The sequence below is a fragment of the Drosophila navojoa genome, chromosome 5, assembly GCF_054131105.1.
Source record: "Drosophila navojoa isolate 15081-1374.11 chromosome 5, UAZ_NAV_1.0, whole genome shotgun sequence".
Classification (NCBI taxonomy): domain Eukaryota; kingdom Metazoa; phylum Arthropoda; class Insecta; order Diptera; family Drosophilidae; genus Drosophila; species Drosophila navojoa.
The window spans coordinates 6,876,516-6,900,756 of NC_142893.1; the positions used below are offsets into that span (position 1 = coordinate 6,876,516).

A 24,241-nucleotide genomic window follows, 5' to 3' on the forward strand; every position below is an offset into this window, starting at 1 on the left:
AACTTAACAGCGAGCAGAGGCAGCGAGCAGAGGCAGCGGGCGGAGGCAGCGAGCAGAGACAGACTCTGCAGCAGCAGCGGCTCTTGTTGCATGTCACTTGGCAGTTTTATATAGCGCAACTCGCTGACTTCTGCCTATTAACCATTTCCATTGTAGGCGGCAGGTGCAAAACCTAAACGAAACAAAATAAAAGAAAACCTTTACGTTTCCTGCCTGACAATCAAAATGCCAGCAAAACGAAAAGAAAACTGAAAAAAAAAACTCTTTTTTGAGCCACATTTTTGTGTGAGTGACACGCGCCAACGGCGAATGCAAAATAAAATTCACATTAATGCAAACATATTTACATATGTATGTATGTGTATATGTATGTGTATGTCTAGTCTGCTCTACTATATCTGCCTCGCTCTATAATTTCTCTATCACTTTATCAGCTGTGCAGATCTTATTGATTTTTGTTGTTTTTGTCTTTTCAATATTCGCCATATAAACAATGGCTGCCCTTTGTTTGGCGACCATAAACTGGCTAAAACCGGTTTCGGGTCAGGCAGTCAGTCACCCAGGGTAACGTCAGGCACAACCCTTAAGCTGCACCCACGCACACATGCAGCCGCACTCACACCCTTGTCAACGGACGAGGCACCCTCGTGCCAAGTGGAACATGTGCGTGACGTCATATGTATATAGTTTGAAGTCAGACAAAAGCTGCTTGATATGCAGTCTCTGTCTCTGTCTAGCACTTGTGAATCCTTTGATGAGAGCGCCTTTCGTCAACTTTTACTCATGACAAAAGCTAATTGCTATGTCAATCTAAGCCTGCTGTAAGCCAGTGCATTAATAATGCGAAATTTCACTGCAATATATTAGAAATTGTATATAAAATGTGATTGCTAATTATATACTGACAATTAGCTGACCTTTGATGAAATGCAGGCAATATACTTACATATACACCACAGCCTTAAGCGATAAGAGAATAATTGATAAATCAAAAACCAAACTTCAGCAAAAGCTAGCTGCTATGACTACTCTAAGGTAAACGCTCTTAAATTAGCCTTAATCGCAACTAATTTTAATCGTTTTAATCAAATTTGAAAGCAATCAAGAATCTGATGCAAACAAATGCTATGATAAATCGATCCCTCTATAGGCTTTCTCTAATGTCTTTAATACAATTATTGGCTAATTTGTTAAACAGCTACACAATTAGTCAATTAGTCATACCCTACCTTAATTATTCCGTCCACTAATGCATCTCACACTCTTCAAACACATTTGGTTAAGACTGAAAAAAAAATACAGAACCTAAAGCCAAAAAAAGACTTCAAAGCGTTTTTTTAATTTGTTTGCGTTTACACAAAAAAAAAAAAAAAAACGTCGCTGTACAACAACAAAAAAGCCTTTGTTTTTTTTTTCTTCATTTTTATTTTGCTGCTCATTTTTTATTCTTTTATTGAAGCTTTGCACGAATTTCAACATAAATGAAATGGAATGAAATGAAGAAACGAAGCTAAAGAATTTGCCAGCAATGGAGAAATGTTAACGAACCACAAACATCAGTCGCAGCATAAACTAAATTATATCGAACCAATATATAGCTAAAAGAACAAAAAATTAAAGAATGGAGCAAAGTATTTTGTTGACCTATGGGATTTTCGAATACACTATGACTGTAAAGTTATACAAGTTAACTTAAAAATTTAAATTTAATTAAATAGGCCATAAAAAGATTGGGGCTTTTAAAAAAATTAAAAAAATACCACAGAGTTCTTAAGAGTTTTAAGGATTTCTGTACTCAATATAGTAAATTTCTTGTGCACAACGTACACCATATATCATATAAGATCCCAAAGTTAGGGCATAAAATGCCGCAATGACAATAAAAACAAAAACCTAGAGCACTTCAATAAGTAAAACCTCAATCAAAAATTGCTGTGGCTATGTAAAACTGAACGAAAAAAGAAAAAAAAAATCAGTTTAGTGGCTCTAGAATATTTTTGGTTTACGAGCTTACGAAAGTATTTAGAACAACGTATGCGATGACCTTCGACAGAGGGTGAGTGAAAGAGAGAGAGAGAGAGAGAGAGACAGAGAGTGGGAAAGGGTCAGCACTATAACGGAAACTATTTGGAATTGATTTGTGCGGCATTTGGCGTAGGGCTCTCAATGTTTATTGTTATTATTGTTGGGGGCCACTAAACAAATCAAACAATAAACATTTATTGTTCCCACAAATCGATGGCAATCGAATGCGATGTGTGTGAATCAAAAATTTGTAATAGAAAAGATGTCTCAGGGTCAAAGTAGATGGAAACGCGATCAGAGAATTGAGAAAATTTCAGGAGTGTTCAATAAACGCCTCTATTAAATTGTTTAATTTATATTTATATTGATCGATCTACAGATATGGTAAAAATTATGAAAAATTCCTTTAACGAGTTTTTTACGCTCACATATTTTTAATTAAATAATTTTTTTTTTTTTTGGGTTATTCGCGAGGCTTGTCAAAAACATTCAACAGTTGTGCAAATACCAAAAAAACAAAAACAAAAATAAAATATGTTAACATGCATTTCAATTGCTATACAGAAGCAGAAACAACAATCAAATAAATATATTTATATACATACATATATGTATATGTCTCTGTATTTGTCTGTTTTAATATCTTGTCGACACGCGGCAATAATTCAGTCTTAATTAAAATGTATAAAAAAAGAACCAAATTCCATTTGTTTAATCGACGCTGACAAATTGACAATTGAAGCACTTCATTTTAATAAACGTTATATATGAAAACAATTCTATATACATACATACATATACTTGTATATATACACAAGCGTATATAAAGATCAAATTTAACATAAATAATTTAGCGGAATTTTTTATGCGGAAATTGTCAAAAAGGCACAAACAAAAATTAATTAATAAACTAAGTGCAGCTCGGCTACACTGTGCGAAACATGCATACACTTAAGAGCACTGCAATTTCAATATCAAATATATTTTATTAATATTCCCATTCATTTATTGTTAACAATTAACAGCGACGTCCACACTGCAATTAAAATCAAGTTTTATTTGTGTTTTATGCGCATATTCGCGATGAGCTTCCTGTTTTTGTTTTCAAGAGCATTTTTCTTGAATGTATTTAGTATATGCATATTAATATTTTAATTATTTATTAAAAAAAAAAAGAATTCAGATTGATAACAGATTGATGAAAGCTTTGAAGCGATCTGATAAAAATAAATATATATTTTTGTATATTAATTAAGTTATCAATTTCGAGTGCTGACAGTTTGAGTTCTTGCATACGCTTTATAAAGTTCCTTAACAGTTAACTGTCTGTTAAATAACAGAAATAAATAAAATACTTGTTTATCTGTTAATCTAACGTCAATCCCTCTTTGTTGCTGCTGTCTTTAACAGTCTGTTATTTCATATGATTCTCTCTGTTAACCTTAACAGTTGTCTTCCTCTTTCTCTTATACTCTTTTTCTCTCAGTGTGTGTTTTCAGGGTCCTTCAGCACTCGTGCGCCGCTCGCTCTGTTATCAGTTTTCATTAGATCGAATATGTCTCTCTCTATCTTTCTCTTCCCCTCTCCCTATATCTCCCCATCTCCCACTCTGTTATCTACAACAAAACTGTTGTTAACAGAGTTCATTAGACTACTTTAAAAATTAGTTAGCTTTGTTGTCATTTCAACTGCTTCTGAAGCTCGATCAGAAACTCGATTCAATCCATGAATCAATCTATCAATCAGTCGATCAATTTGTGCGTATGTTTTCTTTTTCTTTCTTGCCTGTACTAGTTCTTATGATAATTAGATAAGAACGTCATAAAAAGAAAAAAGAAACAAAAACGTGAAACTTGCCAGCGTGTTGCCTCAAAATGTGTCTCTAATGAGTGCCCTGCCCCACTCCACCCTCACTCCCCCACCCCGCTGTCGCTCTCCAGCTCTTCCTGCCCCACATTATCAATTTGGGTACGTGGTTGGGTTCTAGCTGGATCCATGGAATAACTGTCATTGCACCCAGTCAGAGCACACGATATGCAAATGGAGCCAAAGCTCGACATTATCTTTGTCACTTTGAACATTTTTTTGAGAACTGTAGAGGTGGTGGTGGGGGGCGTGCCCCACTCCATGCAGGTGAACTTCAGGTGTAGCCAAGCTGAACCAGAACCGATTCACTACAAAGCGCCGCCTCGTCGAGTAGAACAAAAGCCCACATATCGCGAGACTTTGCACAGTTGCTCAGTTCCTACTCTATATATCATTGCATACCAATTGTAATTTGCTTGCTGTGCTATATATATGTACATACATATATTGTATATATTTTTACGTAGTTACTTTCCCAACTTTATCTGAAAGTGAACGGCACAGCGCTCGTTACTCAGCCCACAGCCCAGCGAGCGACAGAGAGAGGCAGAGAGGCAGAAAGACAGAGGGACAGTGAGACAGCGAGACAGCGAGACAATCGGACGGGCAGTCAGCGAACCATCAAGTCTCTCGCATTTAGTATCTCTGTATAATAGCCCGGGGGAATACGCCGTACATTATTCATGCATATTCTAAAAACAACAACAAACAAAAAGTCAAATGAAGCTAAATGAGTGCAGCGACAGAACAAAAAGCATTGTCAGAACCTTTTGCCAGTCAATGACAGGCTAATAAATACACTATACACAATTGGCAAACAAATTAAGAGAGCTTTAAATGGCTTTATTTATGATATATGAGTTCAATATTGCGACAGCTTTTACGATACAATATCTCCACAAATTGTTTTCCTTTCATTTCTAAAGAATCTTCTTTCAGAACTTGCCAGTATTAATTAATGAATGATTCCATAAATTCCTTAAATATCATATTTAGCTTTATCATATTACCAAATATATTCGGCTTTGCTTCCCTTAACGCTAACCGAAAATTTCCATATTTAGTTTTTCTCATTATTCATTTTACTTGAAAGCTCGGTATATCATATAGCTAGAAATCTATATAGAATACTATTTTTTACGATTTTTGACATGTTTACAATTTGGTCATATCCATAAATTAGTCTGAACCCTGAAGTGAACCCTGAGTCAGATTATTTTTTATTGCTTAAACGACATTTAACAACAAGAGAGGCTGCACTACCGTAGAATTTCCCTCAGATATCTCTTATATAGAGTCTAAAATTATCTAAAAATCGGTTCATTAAAACCGCATTAAAATTTACATATTTATCGATAACATTTTGCAGCTTATTTTTCATTTTTTATTTTTTTTTTTAAATAATAAATTTCTCTCTATATATTTTCCCTGTTTAGAACAAAGCATTAATCTAAATGCCGCCTGTCGAAATTTACATTTACATATTTATTGCACATTTCGATAACACATTTAGATATATTTGCTGTTGGCATACAGTTCACGTTTTTTGTGTTCTCACCAGTTCATGTCTCTCATTTCTAATTTATGAACCCATAAAGAAGCGTCTGAGCCGAGCAATAAATTGCGAAATTGTAAAAATCAGTGAATAGTCAGCTAATTGATGAAGTTCTATAAACGGAATTAGCATAGAAATGTTTCAGCCCATGTGAGCACCCACACATATACCCACACATCTATAAAGAGAAGTTTGTTATCATATAAAGGGCGATTCCCTTGAAATACCTAACCTAAAGCCTAGTCAAATATGTGCCTAAGATATCTCTATATCATGCCTCGCCCTCTCTCCCACTCTCCGTCTCTCTCTCTCTCTCTCTCTCTCTCTCTCTCTCTCTCTCTCTCTCTCTCTCTCTCTCTCTCTCTCTCTCTCTCTCTCTCTCTCTCTCTCTCTCTGCCTGTAGTTCCCTGTGGCCATAGCCCACTTGATAGCTAATGTGCTTCTAGGCATACGAGCATGCCTGTATGGCACAATCAGCAGATTGTAATTACAACAACGGTTTCACAGACAACAAACAAACAAATAAAAGTTGCGGGCCTTAAGTTCAAGTCGAGCGGGCTGACAAAGTACCGCAAAAGTTAAACAAATGTGGCAACAACTCAAGAGAGGCAAAAAAAAAAGAAAGAAAAGAGGAAATACAACTGGCAGAGGAAGACACAGAAGATGATAATGATGATGATAATGTAGCAGCAGCAGCAGCAGCAGTAGCTACATGAGCAACAGGTGCGGGCTACAGAACTTTTGCACCTGTGCCCGGAGTTTACTTCAGTTTTTATGGCCAGCTTCTTGCGACAAGGTCAAAGCCAAAACAACATAGATGAGCGCCCTTTGCGGGCTGCGTACGAAAATAGACATTCAGCAGACGGTCAGATATTCAGATATTCAGCTATTCAGCTATTCAGCTATTCAGGTATTCAGCTTTAAGCCATAATTCAATTAGCTGGCCACAATTTATGAAGAAACGCAGCTAAACGCTCCAATAACCTCTGCTACTGCCAGTGCCTCTACCACTGTCTCTACCTCAGCCTCTACCTCAGCCTCTGCCTCCGCCTCTGCCTCTATCTATGCGTCTGTCTCTGCCTCTGCCTTTGGCAATGGCTCACAACTTCCTTCGTTAAGAAATACTCAAGAGCAACAACAACAAAATTTCACAAATTAACTTTATAACACGAAAATTTCTCGCACGAGCAGACGATGCACACAAAGATACATATATATATATATACCCATATGCCTGTGCATGTGTCTTGCTCATACATTAATAATTACGAGCTGAAAAGTGGTCAGAAAGGTAAATATATATTGGCTTCCGCTACTGTAAAGCCCATCGATGGCAATCGCCTTGGAACCTGCACGAAAATTGCTTTGACATCAAAAAAAAAAAAGAGCTAAAATGAAATATACCACAAAAAAAATTGAAATAAAAAAAAAAACATCTTTTAGTGGGTCACGCGCTGCATGAAAACCCTTTTTGGCCAGCGGCCAGACAGCCCACCCAGCTGATAAAAATCAAAACACGCGCAAAAAGCGACCCAAAAACAAAAACCAAAAAAACGAAACAAAACCCAAATTAAAATCAGAGCACTACGAGCGGGTTTCCCGGCCAAAGCGCATGCTTAAATTGTTTGCCTAATTTACTCGGTAATGTAATTAACATTTTTTTTTTACGTTTTTGTAATGTACATAAATATATATTGTGTGTATATATATTTTGTAAATTTAATATACTCTAGTTGTGCTTTTTTAATGCAACATATTTCACAGTCCCAAAACTCTAATTGAATGAGGCATTGAGCAAGTTTTTATGATCTTCAAATATAATATTGTATAATTTACTAAATAATTGTGCAAATTTTTGCACTATTGCCGTGGGAGAAGTTTACATAAACCATGATTGTATAACTAATTAAAGAGATCGAGTTACATTAAGATTAAAGCTGGATGCAGTCTGATGGAGGTCTTGAAATACAATGAGTTGGAATTGTTAGTTTGGGCAGTTTGAGCTCTTATCCAAGTACAGCCCAATCTTCCACCTTAAGGTTCATCATAATACTTGATTCCTTGACTCTTATCTAAGCACACACCAATTTTCTTACAGATCTGGCATGGCGGTAGGGTCATCTGATAAGCAAGCTGAGTCTAACAGCTCCCTCAGATGTTTGCTCCAGCTAAATATTTATAATCTTGGCCAGCTGAAGTTACAGACATATCTATTGTGTTACAAGTTTGGGTATATAGGGCCAACAATTTTTACTCAATTGTTTGAAGTGTTATCTAGGTAGATATATATCTAATTAGATTTGTGTTTCGTTGAGTTTCTATGTCTTGTTGAAGTTGTTTGATATGTTTTAGCTTTTGTAGGTCTTTGATCTTAACTAATTATAAAACTTAACTAATTATAAAACCTTGGTATGAATTAAAGGGATTTGTTTGGATAAACAAGGTTAAGATATCGATTGCAACTAATTAGATTTTGCTAGCTTGTCGAGCTGGAGTTGGGTATGCAGTTAGGATAGGCTGAGATTGTATGTAGTACTAGAGAGTACTCGAAGCAAACTCTATTATTTATTGTTATTATTTTATATAAACTTATATACATATATTTATATATTTTATTTTTTTGGCTTACACACAAATATATAAAAATTTGTTGTTTCTTTTCGCGTGCTCAGCTTGGCTTAGATAATTTGTTGAAATTGCAATTCGAATGCGTTGCTTTGGTTTCTATTTAATGTTAGCCCTGAGGGTTTTTCTGTGGCTCGCAAATTAAATTAATGCAATGTTTTTTGATGCGTATTCGTTATTTGTTTATTTGTTGCTCGTTGTTGTTTTGGTTTTTTTTTTATTGCTTGTGGCCCTTTGTTTTGGTCACGATATTTTTGCATGTCCACAGCGCATGGGGCGTGGCTCCATCACAGTCAATGAACTTGTACTGAAATTTATTTAGCTGCTCCTCCGCTGCTGCGGCTGTTGCCGCTACGTGCCTGCAATTATTCTTATGTAAAAAATAAATAAAAGAAGAACCAAGCACCAAAGTGATTTTTGCATAAATTTTGTGTGACGATGAAATAAAACAAATTGTTGCGCAACTTGCTCAATATTAAAATGAAACATTTTATGTTGTCTACGTGCGGCCAAGAACAGATCGAACAAAGTGCCGTTAGGCAGAAGTGTTTTTTTCGTCTTTGTTTTTTCGGCTGAGTGGAAATTCAATTAGTGACACCCACAAGAAAAAAAAAAGCTGTCCAAAACCATTTGCCAGCGAGTTCTGCGCCACTTAATGGATTTGATCATTACAAAAGCAAAGCACACACACACACACACACACACACACGCACACTCACTGTGTGTGTGACACTCTCATAAAACTTAAAAAGCAATTTAATTTTATTACGAGTATGAAACTCAAATTGACACCAAAGCTGGAGCAGCAGCAGGAGAAGAAGCAGAAACAGTCGCATTGCCTCCATTTCGATTCAGTTTCGAGCCTGGGAAACGCGTCGAGTGTCAAATTTTTGATTTTGATTTTGGTTGTGTGTGACAATTGCGCGTCGTGTGCTTTGAAAGTCAACCAAAAAAAAATACAACCGAAAGAAATGAAAAATAAATGTGAGCTGACTTTGAAAACTGTCGTCTTGCTATCCAGCTCATTGCCAGTCGTCAGACGTTGTGACTGAAGACAGCAGAGATAGAAGTAAATACATATATATAATTTAAAATAAAATGAATATAAACTTGTGCATTATGCATATTAAATGCTTTCACTTTCGGTTTCTTTCTCTTCTTGTATTTTCTTCCGTTTACCACCCAACGCATAGACAATGGGCTGCTAGGCAGACAGCAGATGGCTCACTTTAATAGCTGCAGCTAATGGAGAGTTAAGGTTCCGAAAGGCTTTATGGCTGCAGTTGCTTATGACAATAGATGTACAATTTCCTGATAGAGTGTGCAGATGGGATTGAGATAGATGTAGATAGAAGTGGTGCTGCTTAGAGTTGTAGATATAGATGTGAAAGATACAGATACCAGAGATACATATGCCAGGGATACAGAAAGAAAAGATATGGCATATAGGACAGTCTAGAAAAACCAAGTCAAACTCTATAGGTATAGATGTGTGGTTTCAGATTGATATCTAGAGTTAAAGATACAAATGAACCTGTTAAAGAGATACAAAAATATAGATATACATAGATACAAATACTTTAAGTTCGGGTTTATGGATTTAAAATATGTATATTAGCACTACAAATTATAAAAAAAAAAAAAAATACAAACATAAAAGTCAATAGTCGACATATAGAGATTTATCTGCCTGCAAATATCTTGAAGTTAACAGATATAAAAGTATCTACTCGTATGCCCCAAAAAATGCAATAAATACAGATACAAATATTGATACCCAGTTACCTCAACATATTTTACATATACATATTCAAAGATATTGTCTTCCAGATAAAAGATACAAAAGTATCTAATTATATGCCCCACAAATCCAATAGATACACATATAAATATTGCTACTCAGTTAATACTTTATAGATACATATACAAAGATCTATTCAAAGATCTATTTAAAGATATTTTCTTGCAATTAGTATCTGCATATTTTGTGTCTACATATATCTAAATCTCTGCATCCGCATCCACAGCTAGCTAAAGTATCTAACAGCTACGATTTCGTGTCCCAACACCTTTGCCGCATTAGGCGTGAAAGCCTTCGCCAGGGCTGTAAAAGAAAGCAAACACGCAACAAACAACGCGTAACGAGTCAGGCTAGCCAGGCCCCCCATTTTATTTTCGTCTTCTCCCATTGCTGCCCCGCCCCCTTTTGACTAATCAGCGGCATTTGTTTGGCGATTCGATTAGCACGCGGCGCGTATTGAAAAGCGCCAAATGAAAACGAAAGCCAAATGCGCGCACAATTGAAATGCAAAGCCAGCTGCAGTGGGCAATGCATTGCATTCGATTGCAGTGCTATAACATGAACTACATATAACTGTTACTATGCATGTGGGTGAGTGGGACGGAGTGGATGAATGCACTGAGAGAAATTAAATATTAAAATTGATTGCATGCGAAATTTAATTCTAATTGTAGTTTCTTAGGTTATAGAAGCTATGCCAGGCAATGTTTTTGATATATTCCTATTTGGCATTGGGGGTTTCTTTCAGTGTATGAATTAAATGTTAGATTTTTCTCTCAGTGTATGCCTAAAATATAAAGCTTTAATGTACATTCGTTATCAGATTTTCTCTGCAATTTTTGACTATAGAAAAAGCATTTTCTTTGCGTGCACTTACATTTTTCTATAATTGGTTTCTCTAAGTGTATTCAAAACACATAAATATACATATATTCCCTGTCAGCTCTAGGTTTTTCGTATAATTTCGTCAACTCTTAAGCAGACATTGAGCTAATGCAGTTATAGATATATTATACCGCTTCGAGACTATATGCCACATTTCTCTCAGTGTATATATGCCAGCTATGAGCATAGCAACATGTCTTTGACTCTTGAGTTAGTACTCTATCTATCTAGCAATACTTTAGCTAACTAACTCACTTCAATCAGTCGTCAAACTTCACTCTTAACTCATTTCTCGCAGTGTATTTAGCTGACAGCTAGAATCTTCAATGTCGTCAAATGATTGTCAACAAGTCGTCGCGTCGTCTGCCTTGTGCTCAATCATGATTATTGTTATTATTGTTGTTGTTGTTGCTGTTGCTGTTGATGTTGGCAATTGCGATTGCAATTGCAATTGCACTATAAGTAGTTGTATGATCACATGCACTTAGCCACGTTAATAACTAATAAATGGCTGACTGACTAGACAACTGTCTGGCCAAAAGGAGTCGTCAGTCGCGACTCAGCTGCAATTTGCTATATATGCGAGCTCTTTATTATTTTTCTTGCCTTCTGCTTCTTCTTCTTCTTCAGCTGCTGCTGCTGCTGCGTTTCGTGATTGATTCTCACACAATGCAAATGAAATGCAATCAATGTGAACACTTTGCCTGCTCGCTGCACTTTTGCTGTATTTGCTTTAGTCTGCCTCTTTTTTGCATTTACGTTTTTTAGCGGCTTTCTGGCTGCCGTTGCTCGGTTTGGAGATCATTATTATGCGTCCAAGTTCGCGTCCGAGTCTCGTTGCACATTTCGCCTCAGCTCGTACGTGGCCAGCGACAGCTCAAGGCCGACAGACTGGAGCCGGCCGCTCACGTTGTCAATGCAGCAGCAGCAGTGGGGCAGGGCGCGGGGGGCAGGAGACGGACGGAGTCTTTGGCCAGGCCTGGCCGCTGACTGCATAATCCAACAAAGTAAAAAGCGCCAACTAAGCGGCGAATATTGCTTTTTATTTGCTGCTGACGAATTGCCCAGGGCTTGCCGGTGTTTACCTCTGCCTCTGAGCCATGCCGAGCCACAAAAGGCTACTCTATGCCACAAAAGCCACAAATATGCAGCGCATCCTGCCAGACAGCCAGCTGCCAGCCGCATCTCTCGCTTTTGTTTGCAACACGTTCTTTGGGGAAAAGCAAATTTTCAATCAGAATTGCGCAGTCGAACAAAGTCAATTTGCAATTGGCCGCTGCCAATTTGCAAAGCTAAGCCCAAGGCAACAACAAGTAAACAAGTACAAGAAGAAGAGGCAGCAAAACAAAATACATTCCACAGCGCTGACTGACCATAAATAAATATAAATAAAAGGCAGAAGAAAACAAAAATTAAAGCAGCAGCCGCATTCCTCCTGCTCAGACCTCAGACTTGACTTCTGCACAAAATTTATATATTTACATTTTTTTGGGTCAGCCTGAACTGCATAAATCACCAGCAACAACAACAACAACAGCAGCAGCAGCAGCAGCAGCCAATATGTCAGAGAGTCGTCTAAATTTGTTAGCTAATCAGCTTTTCTGTCGCGTTTCCCGAAAGAAATCCCGCAGCTTTTCATTACGTCGACTGCAGCTGGAAATTGTGCCATTTATTTTTAGCTGAATTTTCGAATCCATTTCAGTTTCAATTTCAGTTTCAGCGCACAGTTGCCAGCCTGAGTCATTTGCTCCATAATTGAATTGTGATAGCGCTTATCGCGTGTCCATTGATTTTTTTATTATTATTATTCACTTGTTTTGAATTTGTTTGATATGGGGAATGCGGAAATTTATATTTATAGATTCATTGGGGCAAATGCAATTGCCAAGCGTCTTAAATATTATTATTATTATTAATATAAAATTTACTAAACTATATATGTATATATATTTCAAGTCAAGCATAAGCATATGTCTAGTTTTTCATTAAAAATTATAAATTTAAATACATGCATGTGGCTATTTTATATTTAATTATTATTCAATTTCATATATTTTATATATATGAAAATTTTATTTAATATTATATATGATACAATATAATTATATAATTATATATATATATTTATTTTGTATATATTTTATATACTATAATTTTAGATATTTTATTTTGTATATTATTATTATTATTTTAAAATTTTTTTTTTTATGTACATTACCCCTATTTTAATTGTTAATTTTTTTTTTTAATTAATTATCTTTTTAAAATTAAAATTCTTTATATTTTTTGCTGTATTTTTTTTTTTTCAATTTATTTTTTATTTATTTTATTTTATTTTCTAATTTTCTTTTATTTTATTCTTATTCTTATTTTATTTTATTTTCTATAATGATAAATTTAACAATTCTTTTTAAAAATGCAGCTACATTTCACACAAATATATTTTCCTTAGTTAAATTTCCATTAAAATTTTATTTTTCAAAATAGTTTTGCTTATAGGCTTTAAGGTTGAGGTTAAGGCCAAGTTTAAGGCTTAAAATAGATGGCAAATCCGAGTTCAAATCGATTTAGTTTTGGCTTTAATAACACTAATTTGCGTGAACAGCTGCAAACACCAAATAGTTGAGCTCAATTTTCATTGACTTCCTATATATATTCCATATATATCAAATATATTATATATATCAAATATTTATGAGATTTTTTTTACAAAATTAGCAGCTGTATGCTAAATATATATCCCTTCATTGTTTAAATTGTGTATAAATTTTAATTAGCTTGATTTAGCTAAGCATTTCGCACGACATTGCCTCAGAGCCAGACAAATGTGATTAGCATGTAAAGATATATCTAGATGTCATATATCATTAGAATGTATATACATGTATATATATACATATATGCCTATCATAACTTTATAGCTATTGTGTTTTATACGCTTTACTTTTCTCACATTGTATCGTGGCGTGTTCTAAGCATGCGTGAAAAATATTTCGTTAAGGGCATTCCCGCTTCGTTTTCGTGAATGCTTTATAGATTTTATACGTTTGTCATATGCTCACAGCATTTTCATTTGATCGTTTCAGCGTACAGAATATATTGTTTATTTTACGTAGTTGTTGTTGTAGCTGCTGTTTTTGTTTTCGTTTTGTATCTTTCAGCTACATTCGCGCGTATCCACGAGATACAATTTTTGTCAGCGTTTTTAGTACGCTCCGTTCAATGAAAGCCAACGGTTAGTTGAGTTTTGCAAACAGTTCATTCAAAAAGTGATTGATCTTCATTTGAATTGTATATACATATATATAAATTATATATATATAACTGTTATATATACATATATATTTGGCTGTGAGGATGTCGCATTGGTGCCAGCACTTGGGCTTTAGGTAATCAGTGAATTGGCAAATGTCTAGACGCCAGCTCTATATATAAACATATGTACGCTATATATATATAACATGTGTGTGTGTGTGTGTGTGTTGTGCAAAAACAGAAACAACTTTAAATAGCCTTAGGCCATCATGTGACGTCATCGTTTGAACAACATGCGACGCAATTTGGGGCACAAGCAAATCGCAATGTTTCCTAGCCAATGTATATACACTTGTGTATCTATGTGTGTGTGTGTGTGTGTATTTAGCGAGAAAAAACATGCCATATATGTTGCCTTTATTTTAATTGCAGCGCGCCAATTTGGGCAATGCAACAACAACAACAACAACCTTGAAAATGCAATCAAAGCCAAATCTTGATCTCGTTTTTTTTTCCATTTCTTTCTTTTTAATTTGTTGTGTGTTTGTTTGCTGTTGTTGCTGTTGCCTGTTGCTGTTGCCTGTACTTAATTGCGTTTATTTTATACATTTGCCAGACGCTTGCATTGCTCTTGGCATTCAACAGTTGCTGCTGCTGCTGCTGCTGCACGCGAGCAACCAGCCACAAATTTTTGTTGTTTGTCTGTTTTTGGTGGCTGCAACAGCAGCGACGCTTCCTGTCAACTACAGCAACAACAACAACTTGTTGTTGTTATGATTGCCTTTTATTATTGTTATTTTTTTATTATTATTAATATTATTAAAATTATGATGCTGCGGGTTCGTTGTACACATAACAAAAAAATTGTTGCTTTTGAGGCGGCAGCAACTTTTTAGGGTCGCATGAATTTCACGCTTTTGGCTGTCAGAGAGCGAGAGAGAGGGAGAGAGACAGAGAATGGCAATTGCAAGAGACAGCAGATAGAGTAACGCCCACCAAATGTACCAAAGATAAACAGCATAATGATGATTATCATCATGATCATGATCAAGTTGTTGCTGCCAAATGCAGCTGATATCTTTTATCACTCAAACCGTTAATTACACTGTGCAACAAGTTGAAGATATAAATAAAAATATATAGTCAAAATTAAGTATATAAAAAATATATATTTCACATTTAAAAATATATTAAATATATTTATATATATATATAAATATATAAATATATTTTTAAAGCACTTCTCTCATGACTCTCAATCTCTGCTGCGCAGTGTTATTGTTTATCTAACTTTTTTTTCCCCCCCAATTGCTGCATTTGGCTTGGCAGCCTGCGCAAACAATACGCGGATGTATTTTGGCTTTTTCACTATACATACACATACATATATATATCTTTATATATATTTATTTATAAATACTATAGAGTTTTCTCAGCTTTATTTTCTCGCTGCGCAAAGCTAGGAGTGGCACTCATCATCGGCCTCAGTCGCAGCACTGGGGCCAACGTTCGACACACGTCCATGTCCAAGGTTTTATAAACAATGACAACAACAACAACAGCAACAACAACAACTATTTTTTGGCGTGGGTGCGGGCTGTGCCTCCTTTAAGATCGTTTTTATTTTTCGCTGTGGCTATTTTTCGACTATCTGTTCCGCTCCACAAACCTTTTTCTTTTGCTTATTATTGCGACGTTGGCTTAGAATTCGAAAAAAAAAAATAATAAAAATAGACAGCTCAAAATTTGACATTTTGATTAGCTTTTTGCATCTACTTACAGAACTTAAGCTGCGCCTGAGTCGCGCAAAAGTAGGCATAGAATAGGATTATTGGAAATTGGATAACAGCCAACGAGAACAATTCAACAATGGATAATTTCCAGTAAGGTTTCATAAGCATATTTAATTTCATTTTTAAGAAGAAGTTGAGGTAGAGATTGTCTAGAAGGAGAATGCTTTAGAAAGGGTAGATAGATAGATAGAGGGGTGAATAGGTGGATAGATAGAAATGAATGAATGGAAATGCATTAATGGATATATAAGATAGATGGTCAGTTGGATAGTTCGAAATGAATGGATGAATCGGTTAGATAATCAGATGGTAAGATGGATAGAGAGTTATATAGATATACGAAAAGTTGAATAGATGGTTGGGATAGATGAGAAGGTGGATAGATGAATAGGTGGATAAGTAAATATGTGGATAGATGGATGGAAATATGGATAAACAGATAGATGGATTCATGGGTAGATAGGTAGCTCAATAGAGATATACATAGATAGGTCACAGATAAATACAGATACAAGATTATTTATACAGATATTAAACTATTCTTAAGCTCTATTCATCAATATTCTACCCAAGAGGATTCCATTTCTGATGTTTACTGCTCTCATCTCTTGGTTTAACTTTCGACTTTACTGTATGTTTTCATAACCTTCTTGGCTGTTGGGCAGCATTCGTCTTATTATTGCCAGCCAAAACTCTGTTCTTAAGTGCTGGCCCTCTGATGTCAGCTCTCCAGAGCTATGATGAGTGTAAATACGACTAGCTATATACAGCATGCACAGACACAAACATACATACACATATGTATATATATGTATATAGAGATGAGGAGGAGTCATACTTGAAGCTTTTGTTATTGTTTGTTTTTGTTGGTGTTGTTCTTTTGGGTTGCTGGAGCGCGTGACATAGAAAACAACTGGAGTGCAGCCCCAGTCACCAAGTGAACTACACCCAATGTTGACACAACAACAACAACAACAACAACAACAACAGCGAACGGCAACGGCAACATACAAAACAGTAAACAACTTTAAACAGTTACTGGGAGCAATGCCTGACTGTTGCTGAGAAATCGATTAATCGAGCATTGCTATCGATCGTCGCGACTTTGAAACCAACAAAAAAATACAATATATATAAAACTTGTTGCTTGGTCTGGTCTGCGAACTTGTGCGAAGCGTGAGAATTCTATATTCCAATACTCCACTAGAGACAAACAGCTGGGCTGGGTCTACCGTCCCGCTGTCCCATGAAGCTTATCCACTGAGCTTCACACTCGACGCTTTGATTTGCATAGATAATTGCAAAGTGATGCAAATTCTCCTCCGATACAACTCGACTCGCGTCGATAGCCAATAGCCAATAGCCAATAGCCAATAGCCATTAATTAAGTTAAAGTACAGTATGATCTGTTTATGTTGAACTGTTGGCATTAACCTTGATTGATTTAAGTCTCTGCCATCGACATAGCTCTCCATAAAGATTGTAGCCTATTGTCTGTTATATATATGTATGTATGTTTCGCTTTGTTCTGGGCGCGTCTGCATGGCAGCTAAAGAGGAAAAACAATGCATGCGTTTGTTGTTGTTTTTATTGCGGCTGCTGCTGCTGCTACTCTACATCATTAATATGCTAAAGGTCAAGCTGAAACAACGACGACAATTAACAGAGCCGTATAAATACATATCTATAAACGTGCACAGCGCTCCATCCGCACATCCATCCATCAATCTCTCACTTTCATTTTATTTTATAAAATAAATATATACACATATGTATGTATATAAAAGTAAAGTTCGTAAATTTACTTATGCGTGACTCGTACTCCATATTTATGACAAATATCGTATGCAGAGTCGTTCTCTGTTGTGCGTGTATCTGTAGCTGTGAATCTCTGTATCTGTATCTGCAGCAGGACAAAAGTATCTGTATCTGTACTTGTACTTGTATCTGTATCTGTATCTGTATCTGTATCTGTATCTGTATCTGTATCTGTATCTGTATCTGTATCTGTATCTGTATCTGTATCTGTATCTGTATCTGTATCTGTATCTGTATCTGTATCTGTATCTGTATCTGTATCTGTATCTGTATCTGTATCTGTATCTGTATCTGTATCTGTATCTGTATCTGTATCTGTATCTGTATCTGTATCTGTATCTGTATCTGTATCTGTATCTGTATCTGTATCTGTATCTGTATCTGTATCTGTATCTGTATCTGTATCTCTATCTGTATCTCTATCTGTATCTCTATCTGTATCTCTATCTCTATCTCTATCTCTATCTCTATCTCTATCTCTATCTCTATCTCTATCTCTATCTTTATCTCTATCTCTATCTCTATCTCTATCTCTATCTCTATCTCTATCTCTATCTCTATCTCTATCTCTATCTCTATCTCTATCTCTATCTCTATCTCTCTCTCTATTCCTATCTCTATCTCTATCTCTATCTCTATCTCTATCCCTATCTGTAGCTGTATCTGATATGAAAAACATCGATCATGCGTGTTTCAGTATAAATATCTATATTTATCACGTTCAATGTTATTGTAATTACGATTGCTTGACTTTAGGTACAGTCATATACATATATATGCATATACACATGCATATATTTATACATTCATATATATATATCGTATTTGTTTATAACTTTTTTTTTTACTGGCCATCGCTGATGAGGTCACACGAACCTTTTCCACACTCATTTAACACTCCATTTGCTGCAGTTCCGTTCCGTTCCATTCCGTTCTGTTCTGTTCTCTGTCATAGAACTCGGCATTATATGATATCATATATATGGGAATTCGTTGAGCTAATGAAGCCTGATGAGGCATTTAATTTGTAGACAGCTCAATAACAGCATTGCATTATCATAAATAACTGTTAGGCAGCCACTAATATCATATCATAAAATTAGAATTTGTTAAATTGGAAAAACAACAAACAAAATTTACATTAACATGGCTAACAAGTTGGCCGAGAGTGTGAGCTGTGCATAGGCTGATGTGTATGGGATTTTGAGAGATACTTTGATAGATAATCCTTTTTTTTAGAGACTCGCTCTCTCTCTCTCTCACTAAACTAGAGTTTTGTGTACCTATGTAGTTGCCAGTAGATACATATAAGTACATATACATATCTATCCATCTGTCCTCGTTACCTTCAACTTTTTTATATTTAACCATCGGCTACCACGTTTGTAAGTTTTATGTAAGTCGCGTTGCTCTTCTGCTGGCTTGACATGCCCGGATCTAAGTGTTGTGTGACATGTACAACTGCCCGCTCGCCTCGCACTCCCCTGCTCTCACTCCTCTGCTGGCTGGCCCATTGCTAACCACCTTGAATACCTCAACATGCACTTGACGCATTTCGCAAACCTAAATAAAAGTACAAAATAAAAAAAATAAAAACTAAGCGCACAAATTAGCAGCTAAAATGAAACGAAGAAAAAACCTAAAGACAATGCGAAATCCGTATTCAGGGCAGTTCCTATTCAAAGAGCGGCAACACTTTGGCATTCGCCAGCGGCTGTTTTTGTGTAATGGCCAAAACGCAAATGGCTAAAAGAGTTGACTGTGACGACGTCGACTGCGACGCAAACAGCGAGCCTGGCTCATTGCGAGTGATCCATGTCGAACGTGTTGTTGCGCATGCGCCCGCAGGCCAAATGTTGCTGTTGCTGTTGTAGTTGCTGTTGTAGTTGTTGTTGTTGTTGTTGCTGTTGCTTGAAGTGAAAATGTCATTGGCAGATGTGTCGCGTAGATTTGCAAGCAGATACTGCCAACAGCCATAAGCCATGATCACTCACAGCTAACCGAAAAGCACAAAAGCCAAGTCAACTTCACTCTACTGCGTACGCCTATGGGCGTGGCAATGGCTGTGCAACACTTCTAACATCTTTACGAGAGCTCTTTTGTTCTGTGTTAGGCCCGCAGCTGGGGGCTTGCCATCTTGTTGCCCGTGTATATAATTATTATGACTTGGCCGTTTAGCTCACAAGTTAATTACACGCGGCTCTGCAGCACTCTGAGACGCTGAGACTCTGAGGCTCTGAGTCTCTGGAGCTTTGCAGCCACTTTCGACACTTTCAATAGTAGAAGCGGCTGCTGCTGCCGCTGCTGCTGCAGCAATTTACCAAGTTTTTGTGTTTTTTTCTATTTTGGGCAGAGCCCTCAAGCGAGAAGCGCCATTAAATCGATTTTACATTAAAAATATTGCACAAGGCGCCGCCCGCCAGAATTAATGGATCATAATTATTGCTGAGCGACAGCCAAAGCAACGATAACAACGCCAGCAACAGCAGCAGCAGCAACAGCAGCAGCAGCAACAACAACTGTGCATTAGAAATGAAAACAGCCCACGAAAAGAAAAACGTCTGGCCAGGCAATTGTTAGGCTCGACAGAAGCTGCACAGTGGAGCAAGTGTGGGAGAGATTGTTAAGCTAAATTTATTGAAGAGTAAAAGTTGTTGAAAGAAGTTCTAAAAATCAGAATTATTAATCCTTGATTTAATTTTTTTCTAATTTCATTCATTAATAATAAAATATTTTTATTCAGTTTTTTATTTATGTTTATTATTATTATTATTATTATCTTTTCTCTATTTTTTTAATGGGTGTATTTTTTTTTTTTTTTTTTTTTTTTTTTGGTGATATTTCTTTATTTATTGTTTACTTTATTTATTATTTTATTATTATTTTCTCATTAATTTTTTTATTTTATTTTTATTTTTTTAATATTGTTAAGATTTAAAATATTGTTCAGATGTTTATTTCTATTTCTTATTATTATTATTTTTTTCGGTTTTTAATTTGCGTTTTTTATCAATTTTCGGCTTCTTTATTTATTATTTAGTTTATTTTATTATTTTTTTCTTATTTATTTATTTATTTTTTTTTAATATCATTAATTTTTAAAATAGTTTTATTTTAATTCTATTTATTATTTGTATTATTTTTTCTCAATTTTATATTAATTAGTGTTTTTTTATTAATTTTTGGCTTCTTTATTTATTATTCAGTTCATTCTATTATTTTCTTATTCATATTTTATTTTTTTATTTATTATAATTTTATTTTAATTTTTTTTTTAATATTCTCTCAGTTCAACATGTATTTATCATATCTAACTGCCCAACTACTTTATCTAGCAAAGTTCTCTCTGCCAGAAGCCTCTCTCAAATTGACTTTCCATCTCATCTAGTACCACTGTGCAGCATCTTTCAAGTGTTTGCGTTGGCTACTCAAGCGGCAGATGCTGCCAGCCAACAGCATCCATCCACTTTCAATGCAAGAGAGAGAACTTTTCATTTCTTTGCTTTTCTTGTGTTGTCTTAGCTTTGCTTTTTAGTCTTGCTTTTCCTACACCTTCTTCTTATATTTCTTGTTGCTTTTTTTTTTTTTTGGTATTTTACAGTAATTTTTCCAAGAGAAATTTATGCCATAGATTTCTGTACAGAAAAAGAAATATATATATATGTATATGTATATATGTATATGTATATAAATATGTATAAAAATAAAAAGCCTAAATACCAGAGTCTTATGACAGTTGCAGTTGCAAGAGATTTGAAGAGCATGCCACTTGTTGTTGTTGTTGTTGCTGCTGCTGCTGCAATTTGTTCTGCTGCTGATGCGTGTGTGTAGACTCTGTGTGTGTTTGTGTGTGTGCGTGCCTTGCTGCCTGGCTGACCTCTTGATACCCCCTTGCTCTGACCTCAGTGCAATTTCATGAAGAAAGTGGCAACTGCGACGTCGACTGCGACGCTAACTGCACGTATTGGCCATCTGTTTTGACCGTGTCTTGGACTCTTGACGTCATTTTGCGGCAAGTGAAAATGTGTGCGACTGCGTTCAATCCGGTTTGAAGTTGCTTTTTTTTTTGTTTTTCGGCTTCGGCTTGTGAGATGTTTATGTTTTCAACAACAGCAACAGCAGCAACAACAACAACAACAACAACCGCAACAGCGAACATTTGTTCGCCTTCTTTTTTTTTTGTGGCTCAATGTTAAGACGAGATGTTAAAAACGTGATTTCCATGCGTCGGCATATTTAAATAAAATACTTTTACTATCAAAGAAAACTAGTCGGCGGCTCGTTATATTGCTGCTGATCAAAAAAAAAAAAAAAAAAAAAAAAAAAAAAAAAAAAAAAAAATATGAACAATAAGAAGAAGCAGAAAGCAAGAAAAAAATTATAGTGCAAGGCATTGCGTATGCCACGCAGCGAGGCCAAAGCACCCCAGACTAGCCACTTGCCGCACTTGCCACACTTGCCACAAGCCGCACGCCACTGGCGCCAGTTGACAGTGAGTTGGCAATTTGTGGATGCGTTTGCCAATTTGATGTTCAGTGAACCCCCGCAGCAGCTGAAGCCCAGCGGCTGCTGTTGCTCTGGCTTATGCAACAAAGCCAAACAAAAGGCCAAGCCAATTTATCAAAATCTGCTCTTTTGCTATTCATAATTTGCATCACATAACCAGCGCCCCAAACATGGCCAAAACACACACACACACACGCACACATGGCCATAAAAATATGCGTTAATTGTATGGAAATGGAAATGTTATTGACCAGACAGAAAGAGTGAGAAAAAGTGATAGGAGAGAGCGAGAGAGAGAGAGGGAGAGTGAGACTAAATACTAAGAGCATACGAATTGAAATTCCCCAACTCTCTCAGTCCAGCCAAGCATTTCATTTGAGCCCTTTCTTTCAGTGTCTTATACAACACTTAAACACTCATTCACAGAAAAGTTTTGCATGCAAAAAAAAAAAAAAAAAAAAAATGATAATAATAATACAGCAAGCTAAACAATAAACAAATAAAACAATAATTTGGCATAAATCTGGGCATTATCATCCAACTACTTAGCATTGCGGGCGTAATTTTCTCTTCATTTCTTTTTGAGCTTTATTTTTTATTATTTTAATATTATAAATAGAAGGGCCAAGTTATATCAGCTTCGTTACTCAAGCGGCTTATGAAGTGTTGAAGATATATTTATAATAATGTAGAGATAATTATATAATAATATATTACATATAAAAAATTCATATGCTATAATTAATTTATTTTTAGATCTATGCCAATAACATTTATTTTTTATATTTTTATAGAAGAATTTTTTTATATAACAACTTTTTACTTAATAAATACATAGTTCCGCCAGTTCTTCAAGCAATATACTATATGAACGAATCATATACTATATAAACAATTATTAACCATCTATCAATCTATTAGTAACTATCAAGTCAGTCATAAGACAGATTATTTCAAGTTCTAATTCTGTTTTATTATTATTTTATTTTTTTCCTTTCTGGCTTTGAGTTAGGAACCTTTGTTTACCTCGCTTATCAGCCCACTGCACAATTAATTCATTGTAAATTTAGTTAAATACAAAATAAAGTCTAGTCTATAGATTTTATGACAGCTCTAGTGATATCAATAGATTGAGTGGGGCAATACAAAGAATATGCTTTGTGCTATTCGGGTTCTATTGATATCAAAGTGTTAATAAAATGACTTGAATTTTCCAATCGTAGTAATAACTAAAAGTTATTAATATAGAAATTGAACCTCTTATGAGTATTATTATTATTATTATTACTAATGAGAAGAAATCTTTTTGCTTCTGTTAAATATTAAATAAAAATATGTAATATTAATTTTTATTATTATTATTTATATTAATTATATTTTATTTTTATAAAAAAAAAAAATTAATATAAAAAAATATTTGCACAAAAATATAAATATAAATTACATTGAGCCAGAAACATATAAAACAAATTTGCATATACAAAAATCTATTAATAAAATTTTTAATTACTCATCAAAATTTGAAACAAAATATGTAATAATAATGATGATCATAATAATAATAAATGCCGTAAAAATTATTTTTTTACGCATACATTTTAATTTCTAAGAAAATAATCATAGCTTAGCAAAAATATTTTGCCTACAAAAAACTTTAAGAAACTAAATCTGACTAAGCTAAGCAATAGTTGTTTTTTTTTTTTGTTTGTTTTTTGTTTCACTTTTATATTCAAACAAAACTATGACACATTTTATTTGCATTTTCATGGCTGTTAATTTCTCATTACAATAGGTTTTTTTTTCAACAGTATTATTTTTATTATTTGCTGCTATTTTTAGCGCTAGCATATGCGCGCATTTGCTCAATCAAAAATCCAATTAAATTTATAAAAAAAACAAATATACATTTATATGTACATATATATGATCAAAGCTAAGAGGGGGCTTGTCCACATAGTGTTAATATGTATGTGTGTTTGTGTGTGTGTTTGATGACAAATAACCTACGCAAACGCACACTCAGCGAGTTATCAAAAACATGGACGTCAAGTACATTTGGAGTCCAGTGTAAACCCGAGTTGAGGTTTATTATAATATAAAATATTTATGTTA

General features: G+C 35.1%; 1 protein-coding gene and 1 long non-coding RNA gene across 6 annotated transcripts in view; one reads left to right on the plus strand and one right to left on the minus strand.

The window, feature by feature from the left end:
* Window positions 1–24,241, plus strand: part of Shrm (shroom) — a 68,111-nt gene that overhangs the window by 39,245 nt on the left and 4,625 nt on the right. Inside the window, exon 1 of one of the 5 annotated variants that reach the window (XM_018103752.3) lies at window positions 14,012–14,146. The exons of the other annotated variants lie outside the window; for them this stretch is intronic. Within the exon in view, the coding sequence (XP_017959241.1) occupies window positions 14,115–14,146 (32 nt within the window). The 5' untranslated portion in view covers window positions 14,012–14,114. Of the gene's footprint in view, window positions 1–14,011; window positions 14,147–24,241 lie in introns of those variants that run through there. 5 annotated transcript variants of the gene reach the window in all.
* LOC149090987 (uncharacterized) lies at window positions 15,316–15,923 on the minus strand. Its single transcript, XR_016197181.1, has 2 exons — window positions 15,793–15,923; window positions 15,316–15,712 (listed from the first exon to the last, which is right to left on the minus strand). It is a non-coding gene; the product is annotated as an uncharacterized LOC149090987 (long non-coding RNA).